Source organism: Periplaneta americana, chromosome 11, assembly GCF_040183065.1.
Source record: "Periplaneta americana isolate PAMFEO1 chromosome 11, P.americana_PAMFEO1_priV1, whole genome shotgun sequence".
Lineage (NCBI taxonomy): Eukaryota > Metazoa > Arthropoda > Insecta > Blattodea > Blattidae > Periplaneta > Periplaneta americana.
Genome location: NC_091127.1, coordinates 174,382,671 through 174,409,211, shown reverse-complemented (window position 1 = coordinate 174,409,211; position 26,541 = coordinate 174,382,671). Strand labels below are relative to the sequence as shown.

General features: G+C 31.8%; 1 protein-coding gene across 6 annotated transcripts in view; it reads right to left on the bottom strand.

Annotated features, from left to right (window-relative positions):
* The window catches only part of LOC138709613 (serine/arginine repetitive matrix protein 2), a 328,612-nt gene that overhangs the window by 243,586 nt on the left and 58,485 nt on the right, over positions 1-26,541 (bottom strand). For all 6 annotated transcript variants that reach the window (XR_011334979.1, XR_011334980.1, XR_011334978.1 and 3 more), the window contains exons 9-10: positions 22,484-22,669; positions 18,098-18,367 (exon numbers count right to left, since the gene is read on the bottom strand). Coding sequence is in view for 2 of the 6 variants with exons in the window: in XM_069840511.1 (XP_069696612.1) it covers positions 18,098-18,367; positions 22,484-22,669 (456 nt within the window). In the remaining 4 variants the exon portion in view is untranslated. The remainder of the gene's footprint in view (positions 1-18,097; positions 18,368-22,483; positions 22,670-26,541) is intronic.

The following is a 26,541-nucleotide window of genomic DNA, read 5'->3' as shown; positions in this document are numbered from 1 at the left end:
TCCCTAGCATCATATCCCACCTCTCTCAAATCCATTTTAATATTATCCTCTCATCTACGTCTCGGCCTCCCCAAAGGTCTTTTTCCCTCCGGCCTTCCGAGTAACACTCTATACGCATTTCTGGATTCGACCATATGTTATGTTATGTTTTATTTATCGACGCTCGCAACTGCAGAGGTTATATCAGCGTCGCTGGATGTGCCGGAATTTTGTCCCGCAGGAGTTCTTTTACATGCCAGTAAATCTACTAACATGAGCCTGTCGCATTTAAGCACACTTAAATGCCATCGACCTAGCCCGGGATCGAACCCGCAACCTTGGGCATAGAAGGCCAGCGCTATACCAACTTGCCAACCAGGTCGATCTCGACCATTTGTGCTACATGCTCTGCCCATCTCATATAATATATATATATATATATATATATATATATATATATGTGAACAGTCCACTGCAAGAATGATGGATGTCACTTTCTTGTCGAAAATGAACCAAGACTGTCAATGCATAGCTTAAGACATATAGAATGTACATACAGAGTTATATGGCATTAACACTGATAGTCATTGTCCAGTAAGGATCGGAAAATCTCAGCTAAGCTTTGAGCGCTAAGCATTTCAAACTTTCAATTGCGTCTCTTGCAAAATGTGTTCCAAATGACATCCATCATTCTTGCAGTGGACTCTTCATATATATATATATATGAACCGTAAGTAATGTCATTAATTTGAGGGGGTTATGCTTTGAGATATTTTGAACAAAAAATTTTAATATAATTTTGTTCGTTTTGCTTCTTTTTCAAGATAAAAATTGTATTGCTTTATATGAAATATTTCCTAGCATGTTTTGGGAAAGCTACTGATTTAAATCCCAATATGCTCAGTAAATTTAAGAGAGCAGTGTATTATGATAAGAAATTATTGAAAAAAATTTAGTTTTGTCCTTCAAGTGATAGGCTAAATAAAGTTTATGAGCTCTCATGAGTTTCCAGACATTCTATATTACAAGAACTAATTCTACGAAGCTACAATGTACACCACAATACACAAGATGAATACATTTTTAATATTATGTATAAATGACACTTAAAATATAAATAACGAGATGGGAGACATGTAATTTTATTCAGGCATACATTATACAGAATGCAGTTATCTACAGAGCAACATGGTATAACATGACAATACCATAAGTACAATGTGATGCATTCTTGGTTGGTTAGTCTGGACTGTTATTGGTAATTGAGCAGTCTCTTTTAATTGCAGCAGTTTTAAAGCCAAGTGAACACAGAAAAAAAGTAAAAATATATATATACAGAGTGTTGTGAAAAAAGTTCTAATCTTAGAGAGGCAATAGTATGCATCAAAACAAGAAATAAAAGTCATACAAACATGGGTCCTAAATTAATAACTTTTGACAATAATTTTTGAGGGAAAAATTGTTCCGGGACTGGGTATCGAACCCTGGACCTTTGGTTAATACCAACGCTCTACCAACTGAGCTACCCAGGAACTCTACCCGACACCGATCCAACTTTTCCCTCTATATCCACAGACCTCAAAGTGGGCTGATAACCATCAAGCAACCAACATTGAGTGCACACTAACTCTGTGTGACTTAATCAAATCAACTTTACAGGGAGTTATATCTGAAAGCTTGATTTGCATAATACACGTCACTGTTCGTTAACAGAAAACTACAATTTAAGTCACACAGAGTTAGTGTGCGCTTAATATTGGTTGCTTGACGGTTGTCAGCCCACTTTGAGGTCTGTGGATATAGAGGGAAAAGTTGGATCGGTGTCGGGTAGAGTTTCCGGGTAGCTCAGTTGGTAGAGCATTGGTACGCTTAACCAAAGGTCCCGGGTTCGATACCAGGCCCCAGAACAATTTTTTCCTCAAAATCAACTTTACAGGGAGTTATACCTGAAAACTTGATTTGCAACTTTTGACAAATGAGAATGTTTACATCACTGTAAGAGCAGCATATCTTGCACTGTGAGCTCTTTGGCAAGAGAAAATAGAATGCAATCTTTGTTACAATTGGAGAAAGCCTGAGAAAAATTGTTCTTATTAATTTGTATTAAAAGAAAAGTCATAATTTTCCTTAAATTACACAGCACACCTTTGTTTGTGACTGTAATTGTATCAAGAGGACGCGTAACCAGACGGCAGTACGTTAGAGTTCTAATGCAGCAGTATTACTGCGGCCTATCAGTCAGGTAAGTTAGTTTCATATCTGTTGAATAGGAGCATGTTACTATCACTGAAGAGCAGCTTATCTTTTATGTACTGTTAGCTCTTGGGAAGAAACAAAACATGCTCCTATTCAACACATACGAAACTAACTCACGTGATTGGTACAGTAATACCACAGTCTACTATATACAGTCGCGAAGCTTGAGGTGATTTTTTGCAAATCTCGTGATAAAGCGCTACAAGCGGTTAGCAACTAGAAACAATAGACTGTCCACGGTCGACTTTGGACTGTGTCGTATTTCCATCGAGTGCTAGCTCATTGCGTATTTCACATTGATGCTTGTGAAATGTTCGTTACTGGTTGTAATGAAAATGTTAATGGCTAAAATACAATAATTGGAATAATAATATTTTACTAGAGACGTAGAAAAATTAAGTTTGTTTTAATGAAATTTATTGATCACGTTTTATTTTCAATTCTGGTGGGATTATTATTGCTTAGGCCTACTTTTTTTTTTCAAAGGATATGTTTTTAATTATACCTGTTAATTTTGTTGTTATTTTTATTTGTTACTTTACTAGAGACGTAGAAAAAGACTGTTACAATAAAATTTATTGATCATGTTTTATTTCCAATTCTGGTGTGATTATTATTGCTTAACCTCATCCCACTTTGTTAACTACGTAAGCCTACACTACAAGTACCGGTACACGTAAGTTACTCCATTAATTCATATTTCCATTATTATTGTTGTAAAGGGAAATGCAAATTAATATTTATTGGTTTCATAGTTAATTATCGCTATAATCTTGAATGAGTGAAGCGATTAGAGTAAATTTCAGTTCGTTTTGCACAAACAAAAATAATATTAACCTATTTCTTGCAGGAATTTAATATACTTCATTAAAATAATAAATTAACTTTATGCATTTAATATTTCAATAATGGAAGGAAGGTGTTAATTTTTCCAAAAGAACACGACAACGAAAGTGTAACATATTTTGTCGTCTGCTAGGAGAGAGATCTGCGATGATGAGGCGATAGTAGCGATCCTAGTGGTGGGCAACTACCCATGTTTGCATTTTTACTACATATTGAGCTTCGCGACTGTATATAGTAGACTGTGGTAATACTACTGCAGTAGTATAGTTATGAACTCTATCGTACTGCCATCTGCTTAAGCTTCCTTTTGATACAAACACAAATAAAGGTATGTTGTGTAATATGTAGTTGCATTCTGTTCCCTCTTGCCAAAGAGCTCACAGTGGAAGATATGCTGTTCCTACAGTGATGGTAAACATTTCCCTCATTTCTCAGAAGAAATTAATTTTAGGTCCCATGTTTGTAGGACTTTTATTTCTTGTTTTGATGCATACTACCTCCTCTATAAATATTGGAACATTTTTTCAGAACACCCTGTATATCATAAATCTTGCACTACATAGAGGAAGCGAAAGAAAACTGTTATAATATTAATACCCTAATTTCATAATACCAATTAACTTTTCATTAAACAAATTAGTGACAAAAAACTTTCCCTACATGATGCGAAAATCAAGAGCTTGGTGTGTGACAATGCACATAGAATACTACAGGCAATGTCTGGAAAGGAGACAGTGAACTCTGAAAGATTAACTTCGATGTTCAGTGAATTATAGGAAGTTCATTTAGGACAACACAACTGCACACACTTCTAACTTCTAAATGGACGAGATAGATATATTTGATGACTATGACTGTCCTCATCCCCTGATACAAATCCCTGAAAGATATTTATGAGGGAAACTGAAACGTGAAGTATGTTAAGTCCTCAAATACTAAATGAATTAAGACAATGTGTGTTCAAAATTTCCAACACGAGAGTTTTTGCTTCGAGATAAGGTAAGCTAAGGTACGATTTTTATACCCTAAAAACTGGACAGAAGTTTGTTGAACAATTGAAGGGTTCAGAACCATAGTGGGCCAAGCATCATTTACTAAAACTGTAGAAAACAAGGGTTAAAATGAAGTTATAACTATAATTCAATGGAAACATATAGTAAGTAATATAAAGTATACACATTCAAACTAAATGATATTAAACTATGGTATTCACTTAACTTTAACCCTTGCTTTCTCCGTTTTAATAAATGGCGCTTGGTCCACTATGGCTCTGAACCCTTCAATTATGCACAAGTTTTATAGCAAAGAGGCTACTATGTACTGTAGTTGAAAGAAAGACTAATGTAAAAAGGTACCTTGCAGTTATTAATCATACCTTACACTACTATTATTATTGGCCTACAATCACTACTACCACAACCACCATTATTACTACCTCTATAACATCAGAAAATATGTTTCTAGAAAAGAGGGGCATGGAATTATAATTTAATATCCAACAATCACATTAACAAATTAACTATTATTGAGATAAAAATACAGTAGAACTTGGTTATAGCGACCTCATTTTGTGCGACACCTCGCCTATAACGTCAAATATTCTGTGGTCCCAACTAATTCCCCATAAGACATATGCTTTTCTATCTTGCTTAATACGACATTTGTATATGCGTCTACCTCACATATAACGTCATTTTCAACCTCAATTTGGAATGAGACTTTCTAAGAACAAAAGTATTTTAAGAAATATTTTGTTTAAATCTGTCCCCTTCTGTCACAGACCTCTGGAATGCAGGCGGATTCCCCACTCCATTGTAACCTGCCCGAATTCATGCGGTATTAGATCAGTTTTGACAGGAAGTTTTCACTAAGGGCACGCATTTTAACGCAGTATGGTCACTAAAAGAAGTGAGTGTCACTTTAGAAGTCATTAGAATTATGAACATGTTCTATGGAGCTAGGAAGGGAGCAGTGAAATTGCAACTGAAATTATGAACATACAACGTAATTTAGAAAGTGTGTATTGGGCAAGTAAGAAACAAGAGTAAAATGACCGATTACTTCACTCCTAAGTAAAGTAGATTGGTGAGTACTGAACAAACTGTTTTAATACAGAATATTGTATTTATAATTGTAGGCCTACGTGTATTTTATTATCTTCATGATAGGCTTAAAAGTCAATACATAAAACTAAAATAAGTCTAGTTATTAAGTTTGTTATTATTCATTTTCTACCTAACTAGATTGATAATGTGAATCTCGGTTACTACGACACTCGTTTATAACAATATAATTTTTAAGGTCCCTTGGATGTCGTTATAACCAAGTTCTACTGTATTAAATTATGTTAATTATATCCGGGAGGGGGATACTGGGTAGCACACATAATGCCGCAGTAAGAGAATAATAAAGTGCATAAGATTTGCTGATGATATGGCGTTGTTAACACAAAGAAAACGATACTAAGGGATATGCTACTGGAGCTAAATGACAGCTGTAAGTAGTATGGGAAGAAGATAAATGCAAACAAGACGAAGACCATGATTATCAGAAGAAAAATAAAGGTTAACTTGCGAATTCGAAATGGGGCAATGGAACAAGTGGACAGCTTCAAACACTACTGTAAGGAGGAACATGAGCTGCTGCTGGGAAGTCAAAATGCAGTTCTTCTTCTTCTTATATCCTGTTGTTCCCAGGTGGAACATAGGGCAGCAGTAAAGTTCCTCCAGTGTACTCTGTCGCCAGCCATCCGTTTCACCTCTTTCCAGCTTTTCCCACACCTCTCTACTTCCTCCTCTATTGATAGTTTCCATGTTTCTCTAGGCCGCCTCTCTTCCTTACTCCTTGTGGATTCCAATCAATTGCAGTCTTCTCAATAGCTCCATCCGGCTTTCTCAGCGTGTGGCCTATCCAATTCCATTTTCTTTGTTTTATTTGGTAACATATTTATGATTGGTTAGTTCTTCTCCACAGTTCTTCATTTGCTATTATTTCCGGCCATCTTATATTTAGAATACGTCTCAGACATCTGTTGACGAACGTCTGTATCTTTTTATTTATTACATCCGTAATTTTCAATGTTTCACAACCATAGAGGAGGACTGATTTTACATTTGTGTTAAACAGTCTGAGCTTTGTCTTCAGTGCGATGTTGTTATTCCACCGTATGGGATATAGCTGTACAAATGCTCCATTTGCTAGCCAAATACACCTTTTCACATCTTCTTCCACTCCACCTGTTTTTGTAACCACACTTCCCAGGTATAGAAAAGTATCCACTTCTTCTATTTCTGTATCATTTACTGTCAATTTATTTTTATTATTACAATGTTTACCCTCATCTGTTTTGTCTTAGAGGAGTTTATCTTTACTCCAACACAAAAGGCAGTTAGCAATGGCAAAAGAAGCTTTTAATAGAAAAGAGATTATCTTCTGTGCACCTTTGGAAAAAGAACTAAGAAAGAGACTAGTGAAATGCTCTGTGTGGAGTCTGACATTGTATGGAGCAGAAACATGGACATTACATGGACAGAAACTACTGGAAACATTTGAAATTTGAATGTGGAGAAGAATGGAGTATGTGAAATGGACAAACAGAATAAGAAACGAAGCTGTCTTGGAAAGAGTGAAGAAAGAATAATGCCGAAACTGATCAAGAAGAGAAAACGAAAGTGGTTGGGTCACTGCGTGAGAAGGGACTGCATTGAAAGGAATGGTGGAATGGGAGAGAAGTTCTGGGTAGCAGATATCAGATGACAGACGAAGAAGAATGAAGACTGAAGAATGCTGGATTTGCAGTAAAGGACCTGTCCTTGGGCAGAAAATTATGAATGAATAATTTTGTTAATTAATTTAAGAACTAATACTGCAGTAATGTTTTACATATGATACTTGCTGTGAAGAATATCACCATTGTACAGCTACTAAAACTATTTTTTTACAGTCAATTTAAAAAAATTAATTTAAAATCACTAACCTTAACCTTTTACTGCCGGGCCACAACCAGCTACATCAGCCAAGATTGCCAGAAATATTTTCAAAATTTTTCCAGCATGTTAACGTCTGTAGAGAAAGCTTTTCCAAAACTGAGAAATTCTTTATGAAGATATTATAGGATTCCATGTTCCATAATAATAATAATTTTTAGAGTCTCATTATGGCTACACCTGGTATATAGATGGCGTGGACAGCAGATGGATAATAGGAAAAAGTCATGTATACTTAGGCCAGTAACATGGGCCCATTGTGCTGCCTCCAAACTTTGACGTGAGCAACAAATAGTAGGTAAATACTGCCTGGAGGCCTTTTAATCAAGGACAAGGTTATTTAGTGTGTCTTAAATCTATGACAAATGGCACCCAAATTTACAAAACTATAGACCAAATAAATGTGGGATGTCTGACAAAGAATTGATTTGAACAATGGGCACATCTGTAAAAAAAATTCAGAGCACAATACCAAAGAAGATGACAATGATAAACACATAATAGTACAGTATTTGATTCTACTTTTTAACTAGAATTTTCTTTCATTATAACACACTGCTATTCACATTTTATGGACAGCTTAATTGGTATATTATTTTATGCTCGACCATGCCGAAATGTAGTAATTATACACCTGGTAGCAGCCCTTCAATGGACCTCATTAAAGTACACCTATTCATTAAAGTTCAGGTGTTCCACCAATCAGAAAATACCATTGTAGTAATATGAAAGCACAAGTATCGATTATTCTCAGATATGTAAACGAAAGACAACAATAAATCGATAAATCACCTATATTTGAAATAAAGTCAGTTCTGTTACTATAATAATTAGCGTTAATTGCAAATAATATTCAAATGAATTCAATTTGTCATCTCGTTTTTCAATGTCTAATTCAATTTCAAGATTATATCAAGATTAATGTTTATTTTACTCTCTAGATTATATCAAGGTCAATGTCGACATTTGTTTCTCAGAAAAAATCAATACTTTCGCGTCTGCGCACATCTCACAATTTACGAGGTATTGCACAAGGTCAATTTCGCTCCTCAGTCAGATAAGAATAACATGAATACTTATGAATAATTTCAAGTTAGAAATATGGTCGAGCAAAAAAAGTCGTATGAAACTTGACTATAATGGTAATTAAGACGCTCGTATGAAAATAAACATACTCGCATCTTAATTACTACCATTATAGGCTCGTTGCATAATGTACTATTAACTAGAATTTTCTTTCATTATAACACACTGCTATTCACATTTTTATGGATAGCTTAACTGATATATTATTTTATAGTATACTAAAGATCTCTTCAAAATATTTTGAGAGCATTAAGTTTCCCATTAAAGAACTGCTGTTTGCTTGTACAACTCTTTTATCAACGCATTCTTCGCAAGAATTTCCCAAATAAAGCAGTAAAAAAATAATGTTGGTTGGTTGGTTTCTAATGGCAGACATTGAAAATTTGCGTCATTTGTCTTCTGGCATCCCAATAAATAATGTACTTCACTCTACAAAAATATTTCTGTAATTCAGTCTCTTAATATGTGACATTTAAGAATAATAGTACATTATGCAACGAGCCTATAACAGTAGTAATTAAGACGCGAGTATGTTTATGAAATGAGCGCAAGCGAGTTTCATAATTTTCATACGAGCGTCTTAATTACCATTACAGGCAAGTTCCATACGACTTTTTATGCTCGACCATATTTCTAACTTGAAATTATTCATAAGTATTCATGTTATTCTTATCTGACTAGGGAGCGGAACTGACCTTGTGCAATATCTCGTAAATTGTGAGATGTGCGCAGACGCGAAAGTATTGATTTTTTTCCGAGGAACAAATGTCATTGACCTTAATATAATCTAGAGAGTAAAATTAACATTAATCTTGATATAACCTTGAAACTGATTTAGACATTGAAAAACGAGATGACAAATTGAATTTATTTGAATATTATTTACAATTAACGCTAATTATTATGGTAACAGAACATAACCTTCTGCGACAGTATTGGATTTCCAGCCTCCGTGACGTTTCGGTAGTTGTCTTTCGATTGCATATCTGAGAATAATCGATACTTGCACTTCCATATTGCTACAATGGTGTTTTCTGACTGGTGGAACACCTGAACTTTAATGAATAGGTGTACTTTAATGAGGTTCATTAAAGAAAGGCTGCTACCAGTTGTATAATTACTACATTTCGGCATGGTCGAGCATGAAAATATAAATACTGTGCTCTTGTAATATATTTCTGGAGGTTATCAACTTGCCCATAAACTTGATAAAAAAATTTAATTAAATACTACTAAATTAACACAATAAAAAGCTCGTCTTCTGTCAAAATAACGTATTTGTCATTCTATGCATAACATTTCTGATGTTATCATATCCGTCAATAGATTGGAAATCCAGGGAATCAAACCTGGCTGAGAGCAATATTCTTTAGGAAATGATCAAAATCCTTAGCATATCTTCTCAAAAGAAAGAAGAAGTAAAGAGAGAGAGGCCCTTGCTCTAGATTTAAAGCATGCCACACACCCTGACTCAGGAAAATTATCGCCCAGCTTATTCTTCCCCACAAAATTCCTACATTGCACACAGGTCTCTGCAGGCCAACATCTCGATTTAGCCTGTGATGAATAAAATCAGAAATCAAAGCAAAATAAGGGGATATAATAGACCTTCAATGAGCATCGAAAGGAGCAAAAGGGAGATCACCAATACAAATGATTTAGATTTCAGATTTAGATTTATGCTTTACAGTGAATATGAAACATTTTTGTCATGAGTTACAACTTTTATTTTAGAAATAAACACACACTCAACTAAAAACAAAAGAAGTTAAAAAAAATGAGGTGAAAATATTAGTTCCTTCACTAAACTGAATAATAAGATCACAATCAGTAACACATTACGTTTTGTGTATTACACTTGCATTCAAAACACATTTACAATTCAACACAAAACTATAAGGCAATTGAATATATCTCTTATGAACATTAGGCAAATCTTACATACGATATGGTATGCTCTTAAACCAGACACTTAAAATTACTAAACCTATTCATTTTAACATTTCCTATCAAACAAATATGTTAATGTCTAATGTAATGCAACCTAATCGTTTCCAAGAACAATTCACTACGTACTGATCTTATTAGATAGGCATACACAAAGTTAAATATCTGATTTATGAACACACCCAGACAATTAAATTTATAACAGAATATTTAGACATTAAGCTTAGGATAAAGTATATCTAAGTGTTTATGTTATGAAAACTATCTTTCAAACTTAATCTGTAAATTATTGTTGACATATCATGAATGTGTACACTGACAGCAATACTCATTAAAAAAAACTGAGAACACAAGACAACAATAACTTACATTTTAACGTTTATATTTAAAATATCTTAAACTCCGAACATAAACTTGATTGGTTACACTGAACATTTTGTAGTAGTAGTTTCATTCATGTTTATTTGAAATTGAGAGGACACATAAAATAAAACTGTCTGCTTTTTTCAATAATGAAGTAGATTATTCACTTAGGGAATTGTAGTTTAGACAATTGTCGAAATGAAAGAAAAAATCGCTTTGAGTTACAAAACACTAAGTAAGACATTATGTTTGATATCTGTGACAAGGAATGTAATAAATTATGGGCACAACTCATTATCTAACTAATTCCACAATAGTAAGTGTGATGATTTCCTATATATGAGAATGAATCAAAGACTGCAAACAAAGCAACAACCTACGTAGAGTAACAATGGTCTCTCTTGTATGGTTCATTATGTGGACAAATAAACCTATGTACGATATGAATGATGACAAAAACTATAATCCCAATGAAGAGTTTGTAGTCTTCAAGATCGATTTATACTTATACAGACGTGGACAAATTATTAACAAAATTGACGATTTTTATGGCAATTATGTTTACAAAATTGGCTTTTCAATTTAGACTACATTTGACAATTTTGCATATTTCCATCATTACAGTAGACAGAAATATGCAAAAATGTCAACTGTAGTTTAAATTGAAGAGTCAAGCTTTGTAAAAATATATAATAAAAGTCTTCAATTTTGCTAATAATTTGTAGATTAGCAAAAATGTCAACCGCATTGAAGAGACAAATTTTGTAAAAATATAAACAAAAATCTTCAGTTTTGTTAATAATTTGGAAATATCCAAAATGTCAACTGTAGTCCAAATTGAAGTATCTAATTTTGTAAAAATATAGAATAAAAACCTTCAGTTTTGCTAATAATTTGTAAATATGCAAAAATATGAAATGTAGTCCAAGTTGAAGAGTTAAATTTTGAAAAATACACAATACAAATCTTAAATTTGGCTAATTATTTGGAAATACACAAAAATGTCAACTGTAGCCTAAATTGAAGAATCATATTTTGTAAAAATATATAATAAAAATCTTCAATTTTGCTAATAATTTGTCCACGTCTGTATAAATATATGGTGAAGCCTTCATTATTGTAAGAAATCATCTTAATGAAAGCTTTAAATGTCTATGGATTGGTGTGATGTTTCTGTTGAGAAACCAGTTCAATCAGCTAACTTAATGCCTTTTGCATTTTTTTTTTCATGGAAATATATAAAATTTTTAATATATGAGATGCCTATTATGACTAACATTTATCTTGCTGCTCCTATTTTCGCAGCTTATGAAGATGTGCACACAACTTCTGAATACCAGTGATGTACAGCAGTTTATGGCACAGCACAATACTAGCTGCCAAAATGTTCATCTTCAACATATTTTATAACTACTATATAATGTTTGAAGGAAGAGAATATGAAGTCATTGTATTACTACTCCATAATCAATGATAACGTTCGTGTTAACAGAACACGTCATAATGACATAACTGTGTCTTATTGGCCATTCAACAGCTAAAGACCTCAGAATATATAAGGTTAAACAAAAGGGAGATGTCATTGTCTATGAGTTTCTAATTCCTTATATTAAAATATTCAGATATTTTCTCTGAACATCCCTTTAAAGTTTATTAATAGACTTTGAAATACCCTGTATACCACGCTCAAGTTACTATTACTTTTACTTAATTCACCCAACAAAAAATGCAAGATATTATGATGTTTAACTACTCTAAATTTAAGTATAAACTTCATCATTTACACCTCAGGAACTTCAATATGAGTTACAGGCAGCAATGCTCGATTTATTTTTATGTGTAATTTGAAGATCATATATCAAATGTCAAGGTCTTATATTGGCTATCATTAAAGTTTTGATACTCAGGGTGTGTTAGACCTGTCATAGCTTAAATGGATGAGAATGTGATTGGAAAATATGGCATTAAAGTGACTTTTAATTCACATACAAATACAGAAAATAAAATACCCACGAACATAGGATATTTACAAACAGAAGTTTCACATAAATGAATTCTGTCCTAGTCAAATAATCTTCAGAACATGTTTTTGCATGCAAAATAGAAAACAAAACAAAAGCCAAAATGCCTTCGCAAGAGTTAATGAATGAACAAAATTAGATGGACAAAAATGCAGTTTTAAGAGAAGTTCAAAGTCATTTCAACTGTAGAACTCACAGCAATAATACATTTAACGAATTTTCTATCATTTATCAAGCAGTAAAGTAAAACTGTGAGGTTCTTTTCCTGAATCTATCAAAAAAATTAATTTGAATACTGTCACAATGATGCTATTTTCAACTTAATTTCGTATTAACAATATATATGTAATGATTATTCAGTTTACTCTGTTAAAACAAATTATTGTAAATATACTAAATACAAAACACAATCAATTTTATCATAATCTGAATTAAGAAAACTTGTTTCTGTTCATAATATAATTCTATATTGTACAAATAAAAATGTGAATGAAATATACTGCTTCTTGTTATTTTAAATAAAAATCTTTTTAATTTGTACTAAAAAGTATTACATTCAATATAGGCCCATGTCTTTCCTATATAAATTCCCTCATAGACACTGAATATGAAAAAAATTCAACCAATAGTTTTGGAAGAATCACTGGACACAAACAAGAAAGATGGCATGTCCAAAACCACTTTTTTGATACAGGGATGCTGAAAATGTACATTTCGTGAAAATCTTGAAATCAATTTTGAGCATCACAATACTTCTGTGAAATATAAATATGTGACATGATGAGAAATTCTGGGAAGGGAAACTCATGTGATAAATCTGAAGCCATATGATTTTGAGAGCAGAAAAATTTCTACACTATAGCATCTTTTGAAAAAAAAAAAAAAAAAAAAAAATTAAACACATGACAATCATGAAACTTAAGATATGCTGCAAAGAGACTCGAAAATTATTACACCTATAATTCGAAGCAATTACAGTTCATGATCTTGCAAATAGGCCTATATTCTTGAAAGTCATTTAAACTTCTTTATGAAAGAAGCAGTAAATATTATCTTAAATTCTGAAATTTAGCATAATTTATTCACAATTTAGAAATAATTCTCTATACTCTACAACAAAGACGTTACTTTTTTATTTAAACAATTCTTTATCATTCAGTTTAATAATTATTATTTTTTTCATATCATGTTTTCAATATATCAGTATGGCATGTATTCAAATTATTCATCAGAAAAAAAAATTCCTTAAAAGCTGCATTTCGAAGTACGATATATGTTACTGGAAATATCATGAGGCAAAATACTAAACCATTCAATACCCGAATTTAAGTATGCTGGATTCTTATATAAAGTTCTCTCACTGTGGACTAAGAATGAACAGGAACTGTATAAACAAAGCTTCCAACATGACATAATGGTTAAGTACCAGTAATTACTTGTGTAAAGCCAACAGGTACATAATGGAACACGTAACATAACACATCTGACAAACAACATTAAACAAAACTTGTGCACAAACGTCTACAACCAGCATCAATGAAGAGAGTAATGAAATTTGAAATTAAATCATGTGCACAAATTATGCCCAGCCAAACATAAACAATGAAAAGGTAATGAAGCAGAGAGCCAAATGCAGAAGCCTGTTAAAATAAAAGCTCAGGTTTTGTATGTGTTCTACTTTACTTAGGTAAGTTTAAATGTTTCCACTGAAAACAAATAAGATCTGTGGCACACTAATGACTAGACCAGGGTTTCTCAAACTGTGAAGTGGGAAAATGCGAATACTCCACACATATTTTTTCTGGAATTTAGCGGAGAAAAGCTGGAGTGCGAGCATTATTTGAAATAAGGTTAGCACCACTTCACCTCTATTTTTTTTAATTCTCTCCTAAAATTAGGGTGCGCAGATTATTCAAAACTGCGAAATATTCGCGTACATATGGTACTTTAAATGTGACAAAAAGTTACACTCATTGTTATAATTCATTATCATCAGAGCCCAGATGTTCAAGCATTTATAATACCTAAAATAGGTAGGCAAAAAAGAAAATTAAAAACATGTAAATTTGAAAAAGGGCACAATAGGCAGGCAAAATGCACAATATAATATTTTATCAGCTAATTTACATGCAATGCACCTTGTCATGGCTGCACATTGCCACAAGGTACATATTTATATTTCTTGATGTTAAACTTTGCCTTCTATCAGACAAAAATCTTCATCTTCATAATACCTTACTGTAGTATCACTTTTCATTATTTGGCAGATTTATTTTATTTCTTGTTAGCCAGTATTTAGAGGCAATACATATTTGCACTTTTTGCTAATGGAATTTGCATGATCAGGAGAAGATTTTAAACATACTGGTAATTCAATTTGTATAATAAATTCTATAAAAGGTTACAAACTGTGGAATAGTCAACACTAGGATTACCAACTTTTTTTGAAGAAAATACAGGAAACTAAGAATTCGACAAAATTTAACATAGAAAATTAACACATCATTCCGGTTACTAAAAACAACTTCATATTTTGGCAGCTAGGTTTAAATTAGAGTCATATTTTGGCAGCTAGGTTTAAATTAGAGTATTTTGAGTCAGATTTTGTCTCGCATACATACTGTTCTCCAACCAGGAGATCAACCGTGAAAGGAATGTGCTTACTATTGAGTCATCTATTGGAGCGAAGTAGATAGATAATATTATCTTTACAACATCAGTTTAAAAACCATGCGCTCTCCTGCATTTGTTATTTCCCGTATGGAGGGATTAAAAGACCAGGAGATTAACAGTGATCTAATTTTGTAACTAGGGTAGTATAAACATGTGTATCAATGTTATTGTTTGTGCTATGACAGCGAGCCAATAGAGATACGAGTACCCACGTGTGTGACCTTATGACATCTTATGACATCAACATTCATTCACAGCATTACTCCCCTTTGTCTCATTCGGCAGAGACTTTCTCGTGGTTGGAGCACAGTAAAAGTTGATGTCGACTGCAGTTTGCAGTTCTGATTTGATTAGATGTGTCGTGCTCCTGTTTCGAACATCTGTTCCATTACTGTTCATCAGAAGAAACATCCTTCTTGAATTTAGTACTTGGTATGCTTACAACAAAACTTGCTACGGAATATATATGGTAAGACTTTAATGTGTTAAATTTCAACGTACCTCATTTACATGTTTCGACCTATTTATGAGTCATCTTCAGAACTGGTTGTTGTTGGTCTTGGCACCACGACCAGTTCTGAAGATGACCCATAAATAGATCGAAACATGTAAACGAGGTACGTTGAAATTTAACACAGGAAAGTCTTACCATACATATTCCGAAGTGATACAGTGTTAAAAGTTGTGTAATCAAGATGTATAAAACTTGCTAGTTTTCCCAAATTTATAATATTAACATGGTTTAATTTTAAACGGGTGAGCAATGAAAACCATTTCTGACAAGCATTACCTTCTATAAAGCTCCTCTTGAACAACAGCTGCTCATCATATAAATAATCACGCACGGCAAAATCAAAAGTTTAGAACAAAGATTTTTACATTATGCAAAAATAAGGGAGAAAATGGTTGAAAAGAACAAAAATATGGGAGCCGGGAGACTGTTAAAAATTAGGGGCAAATACGGGAGATCCCGGAAAATACGAGAGGGTTGGCAACCCTAGTCAACACTAAACTCACACATGAGAAGAGTAATTTGAAGGGAATCAAAATCTTGATTGTTAAAATAATATAAAATAGCACATAAATAAAAATTAAATTTATTTTTAAGAGATGAAAAAGGGCAGATATAGAGACTTATTCTTAAAACAGTCACTGAGAGCTCAAATAAGCAAACTAGATATCTGAGCTTTTCTAAATTTATATCTATCAAGAAACGTAATGTATTCAATATTTTTTTATATTTAAGACCTCTCCTGGCACCACATTATCATAATCATCCTATCACATCATCGGGGTAATGTAACTCCGCCTTCCAGGCGCCCCAACCTCAGAAGTGGGTTACAACTAAGCCACGGCCAGGAGAGAAGACCAGAAATGTCGAAAAGACAACCTGGTGGCATTGGATAAAAAAAAAAAAAAGAGAAATATATATAGATGTAGATTCATTTTCCGGGCTGAGAGGCCGTGGTCTATTAGTTGGTTTTATACCAGACGTTTCGTCTGCAACTGCGGCAGACATCTTCAGTGGAGTGGTATCAGTTGCCTCAGGTACGCCGAGAAGAGTCTTACGACCTTGGATACCACTCCACTGAAGATGTCTGCCGCAGTTGCAGACGAAACGTCTGGTATAAAACCAATTAATAGACCACGGCCTCTCAGCCCGGAAAATGAATCTACATCTATAGACTCCGGCCGTGAAAGCCTACACTGCAAGAAATATATATATATTTTTTTATAAAATTAAAGAAACGCAATAGTGTTAAGGGATAATATTTTCTGCAATACGTAATTCTGATGGAATTATGATCCAGACAAATGATACTTATATGTGTCTAGATCTTATTTACAGAATAAACTATCACTGTAATATTGGTTTTTATACGATTTGATTATTGTAATTTTTGTTAACCATGAAGAGTTTGCAGAATGTATTGACGACAATAATCGAAGCTCTACTGTAACAAAAGCATTATACACGTATTATTATTATTATTATTATTATTATTATTTTTATTTTTATTTTTATTTTTATTTTTATTTTTATTTTTATTTTTATTTTTATTTTTATTTTTATTTTTATTTTTATTTTTATTTTTATTTTTATTTTTATTTTTATTTTTATTTTTATTTTTATTTTTATTTTTATTTTTATTTTTATTTTTATTTTTATTTTTATTTTTATTTTTATTTTTATTTTTATTTTTATTTTTATTTTTATTTTTATTTTTATTTTTATTTTTATTTTTATTTTTATTTTTATTTTTATTTTTATTTTTATTTTTATTTTTATTTTTATTTTTATTTTTATTTTTATTTTTATTTTTATTTTTATTTTTATTATTATTATTATTATTATTATTATTATTATTATTATTATTATTATTATTATTATTATTATTATTATTATTATTATTATTATTATTATTATTATTATTATTATTTATTATTTATTATTTATTATTTATTGTTATTGTTATTGTTATTGTTATTGTTATTGTTATTGTTATTGTTATTGTTATTGTTATTGTTATTGTTATTGTTATTATTATTATTATTATTATTATTATTATTATTATTATTTTATTATTATTTTATTATTATTTTATTATTATTATTATTATTATTATTTTATTATTATTATTATTATTATTATTATTATTATTATTATTATTATTATTATTATTATCCTGCATTTTTTATTGCTAGCCTGTATTTTTTGTACGAAACGTTACAGATGTGGAATGGATAACTGAGTCTGAGAAGCACTGCTCTAATATGTATCAGCTCAAAGATACAGTACCTGCCAGTCTTCTGCAAATGGCATTTTAGTTATTAGTTTAAGACCCAAGGAGCGTGATTTGTTAAGCAGCCCAGAACACACAGTTAGCTTTGTAAGTTAGTTTGGTGCAACATGCAAAGAATTTATACTGACATACTAACTTTTCTTTTCTTTCGCTTGATTTTTCTCCTTTTCTTGTGTCTCCGTTTGGTGCCTTCGCTCACACTACTTTTTTTGGATGAAGTGACTCCTTTTGACTTAGTTGTTCTCGTTGTTTTGCGCCTTTTCTTCCTTTTAGTTGTCTTTCGCCTTGTTGTTTTTCTGCGCTTGCGAGTTGTTCTGGTAGTTTGTGTTACAAGTCTCCGTCTGTTGCTAGTAACACTAGCATTGCTGTCAGCCCCTAGGGACTCAATTCCTGATGATGTTGAGGGCTAGACAAATGAAAAACATTTCAAAATCACGCTTCACGGTGACATTATACAGCAAAGCAAGAACCAAAGTATTAATATAATCAACACGCCCAATTATTAATACAGTATGTTCCACTGTGGATGAAAATTAAATTTGTTTGTTCTTAATGGATATCAACTAGTTTCATCAAGTAAATGTTCTACAAGGAGTCATGCGTGTATATAACCTGAAGAAAGACACTGCCCACGATCTTGGAAAGTCTAGAAGGGGAACTCGTTGCTTTATGATGCCTTCCTACTAGTTTCTTTCACTGATGACATATAGATGTTGTCTGATTTGTTTTATACAGTACTTAATTAACAATTTGGAAGAGGCATATGGAGGTTTTGCATTTGGTGGCTGATTTCAGTTTCTTTTTAACTAGTAAGTTAGCCAGTTCACTTTCAATAATCCCACAATGGACTGGTACCTACTTTAAAGAACTGCAGGATAAGATTCAAAACTCCCCACAAGAGACAATTGGAATTTAACTGCTCAACATACAAGATTTAATAATTCATCAAAATATATCAAAGTGAACACATATACAATAATCAACATTATTTTACAGGTTTCCTGGCCCACTGTGGACGGTAACGAGAAAGCAGATATGTTAGCAAAGAAGGAAACTAAAATCAACTTAAAAACAAATTTCAAGTTCCCATATGAATCAATAAAACGAGTCATAAAAAGAATAAGTAACAGCGAACAGGCAAAACATCAAAATTCAAAATGGAAAGAACCATTCAAAGATCCAAAACTAATTCCTGATCTACCTCGAAAATCTGCCATGGCCATGTTTAGATTGATTACTGGTCATGATTGCCTCAGTAAACACCTCCATCGTATTGAAGTACTGAATTCACCTAAATGCTTGCTGTGCACCAGAGAAGAGGACATGGAGATGGAGCACCTGGCTAATTGTGAAACTCTTAGGACATTTGTGGACCTTCCATCAAAATATTGGGAAGCAAGAAGGATGATGACTTCATTGTTAAATCCAGAGCATTAGATACACATATACATTGTTTTACAGACATTAACTCAGATATGGAAATTTTACATAATAATAGGAAAGGTAAATTATTAAATATTATGGAATCTATTGAAATATACAAAGACAAATTCATTAACTCTCATAATTTCAATGAAAAAGCAATTTACGATAAAAACACTCTCTTTGATCTTTATATTACTTCCGATTTGAATAGTAAAAGACTAACATTTAATAATTCATCAAAATATATCAAAGTGAACACATATACAATAATCAACATTGTTTTACAGACATTAACTCAGATATGGAAATTTTACACACTAATAGGAAAGGTAAATTATTAAATATTATGGAATCCATTGAAATATACAAAGACAAATTCATTAACTCTCATAATTTGAATGAAAAAGCAATTTACGATAAAAACATTCTCTTTGATCTTTATATTACTTCCGATTTGAATAGTAAAAGACTAACATTTAATAATTCATCAAAATATATCAAAGTGAACACATATACAATAATCAACATTGTTTTACAGACATTAACTCAGATATGGAAATTTTACACACTAATAGGAAATTTTAATTTCATTTTTGTTTTGTTACCGATAAGCTGCTATAATTTAATGTGTAACACTTTTATTAAGCCGCCAATGGTTATCTACTATAATAGTCATTTACATGAATAAGATTTTTACATGAACGTTTTAGATACCATTTTTTGTATCATCTTCAGATGCATTATAATTAAAATTAACAATTAACATTTGTAAATGATTGAAAACCTAGCCATTGGTGTGTGTGTTCTGTGAGCTTCTTTTCGTGATTAAGTGTGTGATACATTTATGGATGTCGCTTGTACTTGTGTGTCTACTAGTAATTAGTGCTAATAGTAATACTAAGCTTACTTAATATCAATCAATTTCTAAAATGCAATATAAAACTTATAGTACAACACTTATAGTATAGCCCCATTAAAAGGCAAGACACAACAGAACTCAAAGACAGAATAACAAAAACGACCAAACAAGTGTTCTTTTATAAAAGTTTTTATATTGGTGTTATACTATAAGTTTTATATTGCATTTTAGAAATTGATTGATATTAGGTAAGCTTAGTATTACTATTAGCACTAATTACTAGTAGACACACAAGTACAAGCGACATCCATAAATGTATCACACACTTAATCACGAAAAGAAGTTCACAGAACACACACACTAATGGCTAGGTTTTCAATCATTTACAAATGTTAATTGTTAATTTTAATTATAATGCATCTGAAGATGATACAAAAAACGATATCGAAAACGTTCACGTAAAAATCTTATTCATGTAAATGACTATTATAGTAGATAAGCATTGGCGGCTTAATAAAAGTGTTACACATTAAACTAATAGGAAAGGTAAATTATTAAATATTCTGGAATCTATTGAAATATACAAAGACAAATGCATTAACTCTCATAATTTGAATGAAAAAGCAATTTACGATAAAAACATTCTCTTTGATCTTTATATTACTTCCAATTTGAATAGTAAAAGACTAACGTAGTATCAGTCAACGTAATTTCTGTCCTTTCCTTCATCTCAGTTAGTCTCCTTTAAGCCAAGCAACAACGCGGTTCGATCACCTGAACCATCCGGTGAGTCTTTCATCCAAATCGTATTTTTATCCATTCTTCTTTCATTTTTTATTTCATTTTTTAAATATGATCTGTGTAAACTTTTTATCATAAGAATGTACATATATCATAACATGTTTAACTTTTTTAAATTGTCAGTTATACAATCACATTTTTAACTTCATTATACTTTTTATATTCTCTTATATTATTTTTAATTATCATATGCATATATAGAAGACATAATAATATTGGTTATAAATTATTATACCATTATATTTTTTAACTTTTCCAGTTATTGAAAAGTATTTGAACAGTGAAATGTTTTTGAAGTGTTAGTGAAATCAGGATAGAATCAGTGAAATGTGTCATTGTTCCAGTGCAGTGAGTGAGTTGACAGCGAAATGAGTGTAGTGTTGAAAGGTACTTGTGCAGATATGAACATATCATACTCGTGGGTTTTAGTTCGAACTTAGGTTTAAGATACAAATTAGATTTATTTTAAATGTTATTTTAAGTGATTGTGCTTCATTTAATTTAGGATATTCCCTGTTATTGTTATTGTTATTATTATTATTATTATTATTATTATTATTACTATTATTATTATTATTATTATTATTATTATAAATTATTGTTAGTATTATTATTAATTGTATTTTTAATTAATAAGTTTATTATTGTCATTATTGAGTGTAATTAGATACCACTGCCACCGGGTATATACCCATTGCAGTGTGAATAAATACACAAACGAAAAGTGAAAAAGGGTTAAAAGAAATGAACAAGTGACAGCATAAAATTAGTACTGACATTTGAACGTTGGAACAGTAAATGAATATAAGAGACAGATAGGAGAAAAGGTCAAAGAACAAGTAAGGCAAATAATTCAATATGATAATTTGTAGAGAATAAGTGAAATTGAAATCTTAGTGAATAGTAGTTAGAGGAAAAAGGGGGTTTGAAAGGCATATATAAATTTAGATATATTACGATTAATGATCAAATAGAGAATAGCAAGCGAAATGTAGGAGAAATACTGAAAGGGAGATTGAACAAGTAAAAAGTAAAAAAAAGTACATAGTTTAATTGGTAGAAGTTGTGTAGACATGTACTGCAAATATGTGTTAATGTAAGTGTTAATGGTGGCACCGGATACAGAAATGTGAGGTACAGCATTACATGTAAAGAAGTGCTATGACCAAATATATCAAATCAAATACACAAACATACATTAATTTTTTTAATATAATTATACATGAGATTAATTACATTTGTTTTCGTTTTGCAGTCGTGGTAAATAGTCACTGAAGATGGAGAAGCATCTCCGAAACATGTCTATTACTAATTTCTTTAATAATTTTATTGTATTTATTAGTGTTCATATAATCTTTAATGTATCTTATATATCAAAGTGTTTGAGATTTGTAATTCAAACAACACTGAAATAAAATTAAATGATAGTAGACATACTTGTGTTCGATCCCTTTGTTGACCCTCTGCCCTCTGTCTTCTTTGCCTGGTCAACATTGTAGCTCTCACACGTTCACTTTGTCTTGTCCGGGGTAACAGACGTGACACTCGTGGACGAAGTGGAGGAAGTCCAACAACAGAGGCATCCTCCAGGAGTGCCATTAACTCACCATCCTGAATATCAACCTAAAAACCAGAGTGGAAAAACATTACTATGAGTGTCACAACGTAAAAATTCTTCATAATGAACCTTTTATGTTCACTCCTCTTTTGTTTTCGTCTCTTTCATCATGAGCTTACACAACATTTCTTATTCATTTGTTTATTTAATGTCCAGGCATTTGATACAATTCATTTGCCTTGTTGCTTTTCAGCGCAATGATGTTAAATCTTGTGGGCAGTCCTTTAACTTCACACACTTAAAGAGATGATCTTTATTCATAACTGAGACATTTCCACAACTGGAGAAGGGAAGATGGAGATCCGATGCAGATGAGCAGCCAGACAGCTGTTGATGTGCGGAATACTGCCACAGCATTTCTTCTTGGTGATTTGCAGTCCATTAGCATTCTCCAAATTTTTCCCTAACATGAAGTGAGATTGATCTGTTTTAATTCATCTTTCAATTTTGTGTTAATGATACGTTTGATTGCAAAGTAAGATAATGTCAGTTTCTTGATCTGTTTAAAACTGGTGCCTCTTTTTGCCCTGAAGTATACAGTGAGACAGAAGTCATTGTATTACACATTATTATTATTATTATTATTATTATTATTATTATTATTATTATTATTATTATTATTATTAGAATATATGCTGTCTGCAGTAAACAACTTTCAAATTTATAAGTGGAAACTGGGACACAAAAGGACATATGATCAGTTATAATCGAAATTTAGACTTCACGTTATTTACTAATGAAATATTTCTATTGAAATTTTAAATAGTAGCTTTAATTCTATTTTCCACAATGGGAGATAAATTCCAATGTACAGGAATTTAGAACAGGTAGCAAAAATATTTCTAACAGAACAAAATTTCGACTTTTTTTTAGTATGGCATCAGAAGTAGTCTAAAATTAAGGTTAATAATTCAATTTTTTAAGGAGAGATATAAGTCCAAACTGACCAAAAATCACATTTTATAAAAACTAGTCTAAAATATATTACATAGTGTTGGGAATCTCTCCACAAAATTTTACGGCCCAAATGTTAGTCTAATTGGGTTTTAAAATTTAAAGAGCCATGACTTGGTAAGTGCCATGCCCCTTCTCTATTTACTAGTTTTAGCCTCTGATTTCTTTTTAACAATTCTTCAAGATTTAGAATAATTGATTTATCAATTCTTTCATGTGCTATATAAAAAGAGCCTGTTGTTGTTCTTTGGGTAATAAGGGTAAAAAATAATTTATCATGTGGCATGCATATTCAAACTTTACGACTTGTTATCCACAATACCCAATTTTCAATAAAGAAGCAACATTTTCTCAGAAACTATTTTAAATAAATTAATGAAATTTTGCACACTCCTTTATTATTACATAATGCAGATTTCCCTGCATAAAATTTGTTTTTAGATGAATATTTGAAGAACTTTACTTTGGCAAAGCAATGATATATTTTAAGTGTTCGCGTAGGCTTCCGCGGCTGGTGAACATGGTGTGTGGATAAGCTTCAGGGCTTCTACCGCGTTGTCTTGGTGTTGGTGGCTGACGTTTCGACCGCTGTGTTGTGGCCATCTTCAGAGCAGTTGCTGGATAAGGAAATAGTCTGCCAGCTCTTATATATATATATATATATATATATAGTAGTCTCGATGGGTGGGAGTACTTGCTGTGATAGGTCGTAGGTTCTCCTTCTGGCATCTGATTGGTCCTACGTTGTCCAATCCGGTTGAGATCTGTATGAAGGGGAGTATTCATATTAAATACTGGCCCTCATAAGGTCCGAAAGAGTGACCTTGATACCATGCCCGATGTGCGGATGAAGGGGGGGGGGGCCACTCATCCGGACATCGGGCACAGTATCAAGGTCACTCTTTCGGACCTTATGAGGGCCAGTATTTAATATGAATACTCCCCTTCATACAGACCTCAACCATACTGGACAACGTAGAACCAAACAGATGCCAGAAGGAGAACCTACGACCTATCACAGCAAGTACTTCCCCCCCATTGAGACTACTATATATATATATATATATATATATATATATATATATATATATAAGAGCTGGCAGACTATTTCCTTATCCAGCAACTGCTCTGAAGATGGCCACAACACAGCGGTCGAAACGTCAGCCAATAACACCAAGACAACGCGGTAGAAGCCCTGAAGCTTATCCACACACCAATGATATATTTTTCTTAAATACTACTACATTTTTTTAAATATATTTAGAAAAAACCAATGGATTTATTACATATAATGTAGAGCAAATGTGTACAAATATCTTTAATAGATCATGAGAAAATGTTCCTTGTATTTTGTGATATCAGGTTAGATTAGGTTAGGTGGGTTCGTAATTGAGGACCGCTTTTGCAAAACTTGCTAACTGTAAAAACTAAATTTTATAGGAAACACAAAAAACTAAAATAACTCCAAGTTCTGCTATAGCTCTCACATAGCAGAAAGCAAGTTTTGAAAAAACGATCACACTTCGACACACTATTGTGAAGGAAATAATAAGATTTTCCTAAGAAGCCTTTAGCATCATGTAGAGGCCTGTCTTAAATTGTATATTAATAGTATATTTATGTCATCCCAAAATTCCATTCCCCTACTTAATATCAATGTGTTCTGATAAACAATATGAATTTTCTCTACATCATCAATATTTGTCATTACTTCCTTTAAGCTAAACTGACACGTTTCTGCAAATACCGTATATATGGCTCTTAGAATACAATCATAAAAAGAAAATACATTTATACTTACAGGATACTAATGGAATTACTAATGTACAAAAGAACACTCATTAAAAAACAAAGAAAGAAAAAACTTTCTTCTCTACCTTTATTGTCAGATAGATAAGTTTTATAATAAAGAGAGGAGAGTTTTCGCAGCAAAACTCATACAATAGCTTTGTAGAAAATATGGGTAATAATATAGACTAAAACTACTAATTTTAAAACACTATCACAGAGTTAACAGATATTCTGGAAAAACAATGAAGTATTAATGAAAATTCAGACCCTGAGAATGTTGCTGATTCAAAGTTTCATTTATCTATTTCATAATTATGATAGAATACATTTCTGAACTGTCTAAATTTAGTAAGATACTACTGAATTACAAAAATCATAATCTATAACCTAAAAATTTCAACAGTATTAAAGCATACACATCAATGCGTAACTGTAATTGCATAACAGACATATCTGAATTTCTGATTGACGAAGTTCAATGCTGAGATGAAAGCATTAGTTTCTTGCTACACCATCATTAATGCTTCTCGTAACTGTTCATTTGCAATAACATTTAATAAAGGATACAATGAATATACTAATGAACAGTGTTGGCAGTGTAGGGTAAAAGTTGGTATTATTGTGATGAGTAACATTGTGATAGTTCTTTATGAGAATTTATTACAATATTACTGAGCGAAAAGATCAGTTTTTTGCAATGTATTAAGGGAATGTTCGTGAATGAGTTGCTGCACAAAACCAGTCCTTCTCTCACTCAAAAAGAACTATCACAATATTACTCGTATCACAGTTTACGAACCTTTACCCTATAATGCATTTTGTGTAATTTTACATACAAATCTTTATTTTTTTATTTTTCAATTTTAAACTTCCATTCATTTTATTTTTGACTTTGTTCCTGATCTTCATTTTCATTGATAAACGGTATTTTTACTGGTAATGAAACAAATCAGACTCAAGTACAAACAAAATGTCACCAGAGCATAAAAAAAAAGCTTATATTTGTTTATAGAAACGAGATCAGGAACAAAATAAATTTTGTTCTGAATTGACAATAACATCAACACACAATCTCTTAATGAGTTAAGAGCATTTTCAATTTTAAAATGTTATGATTAGTCATACAATAACA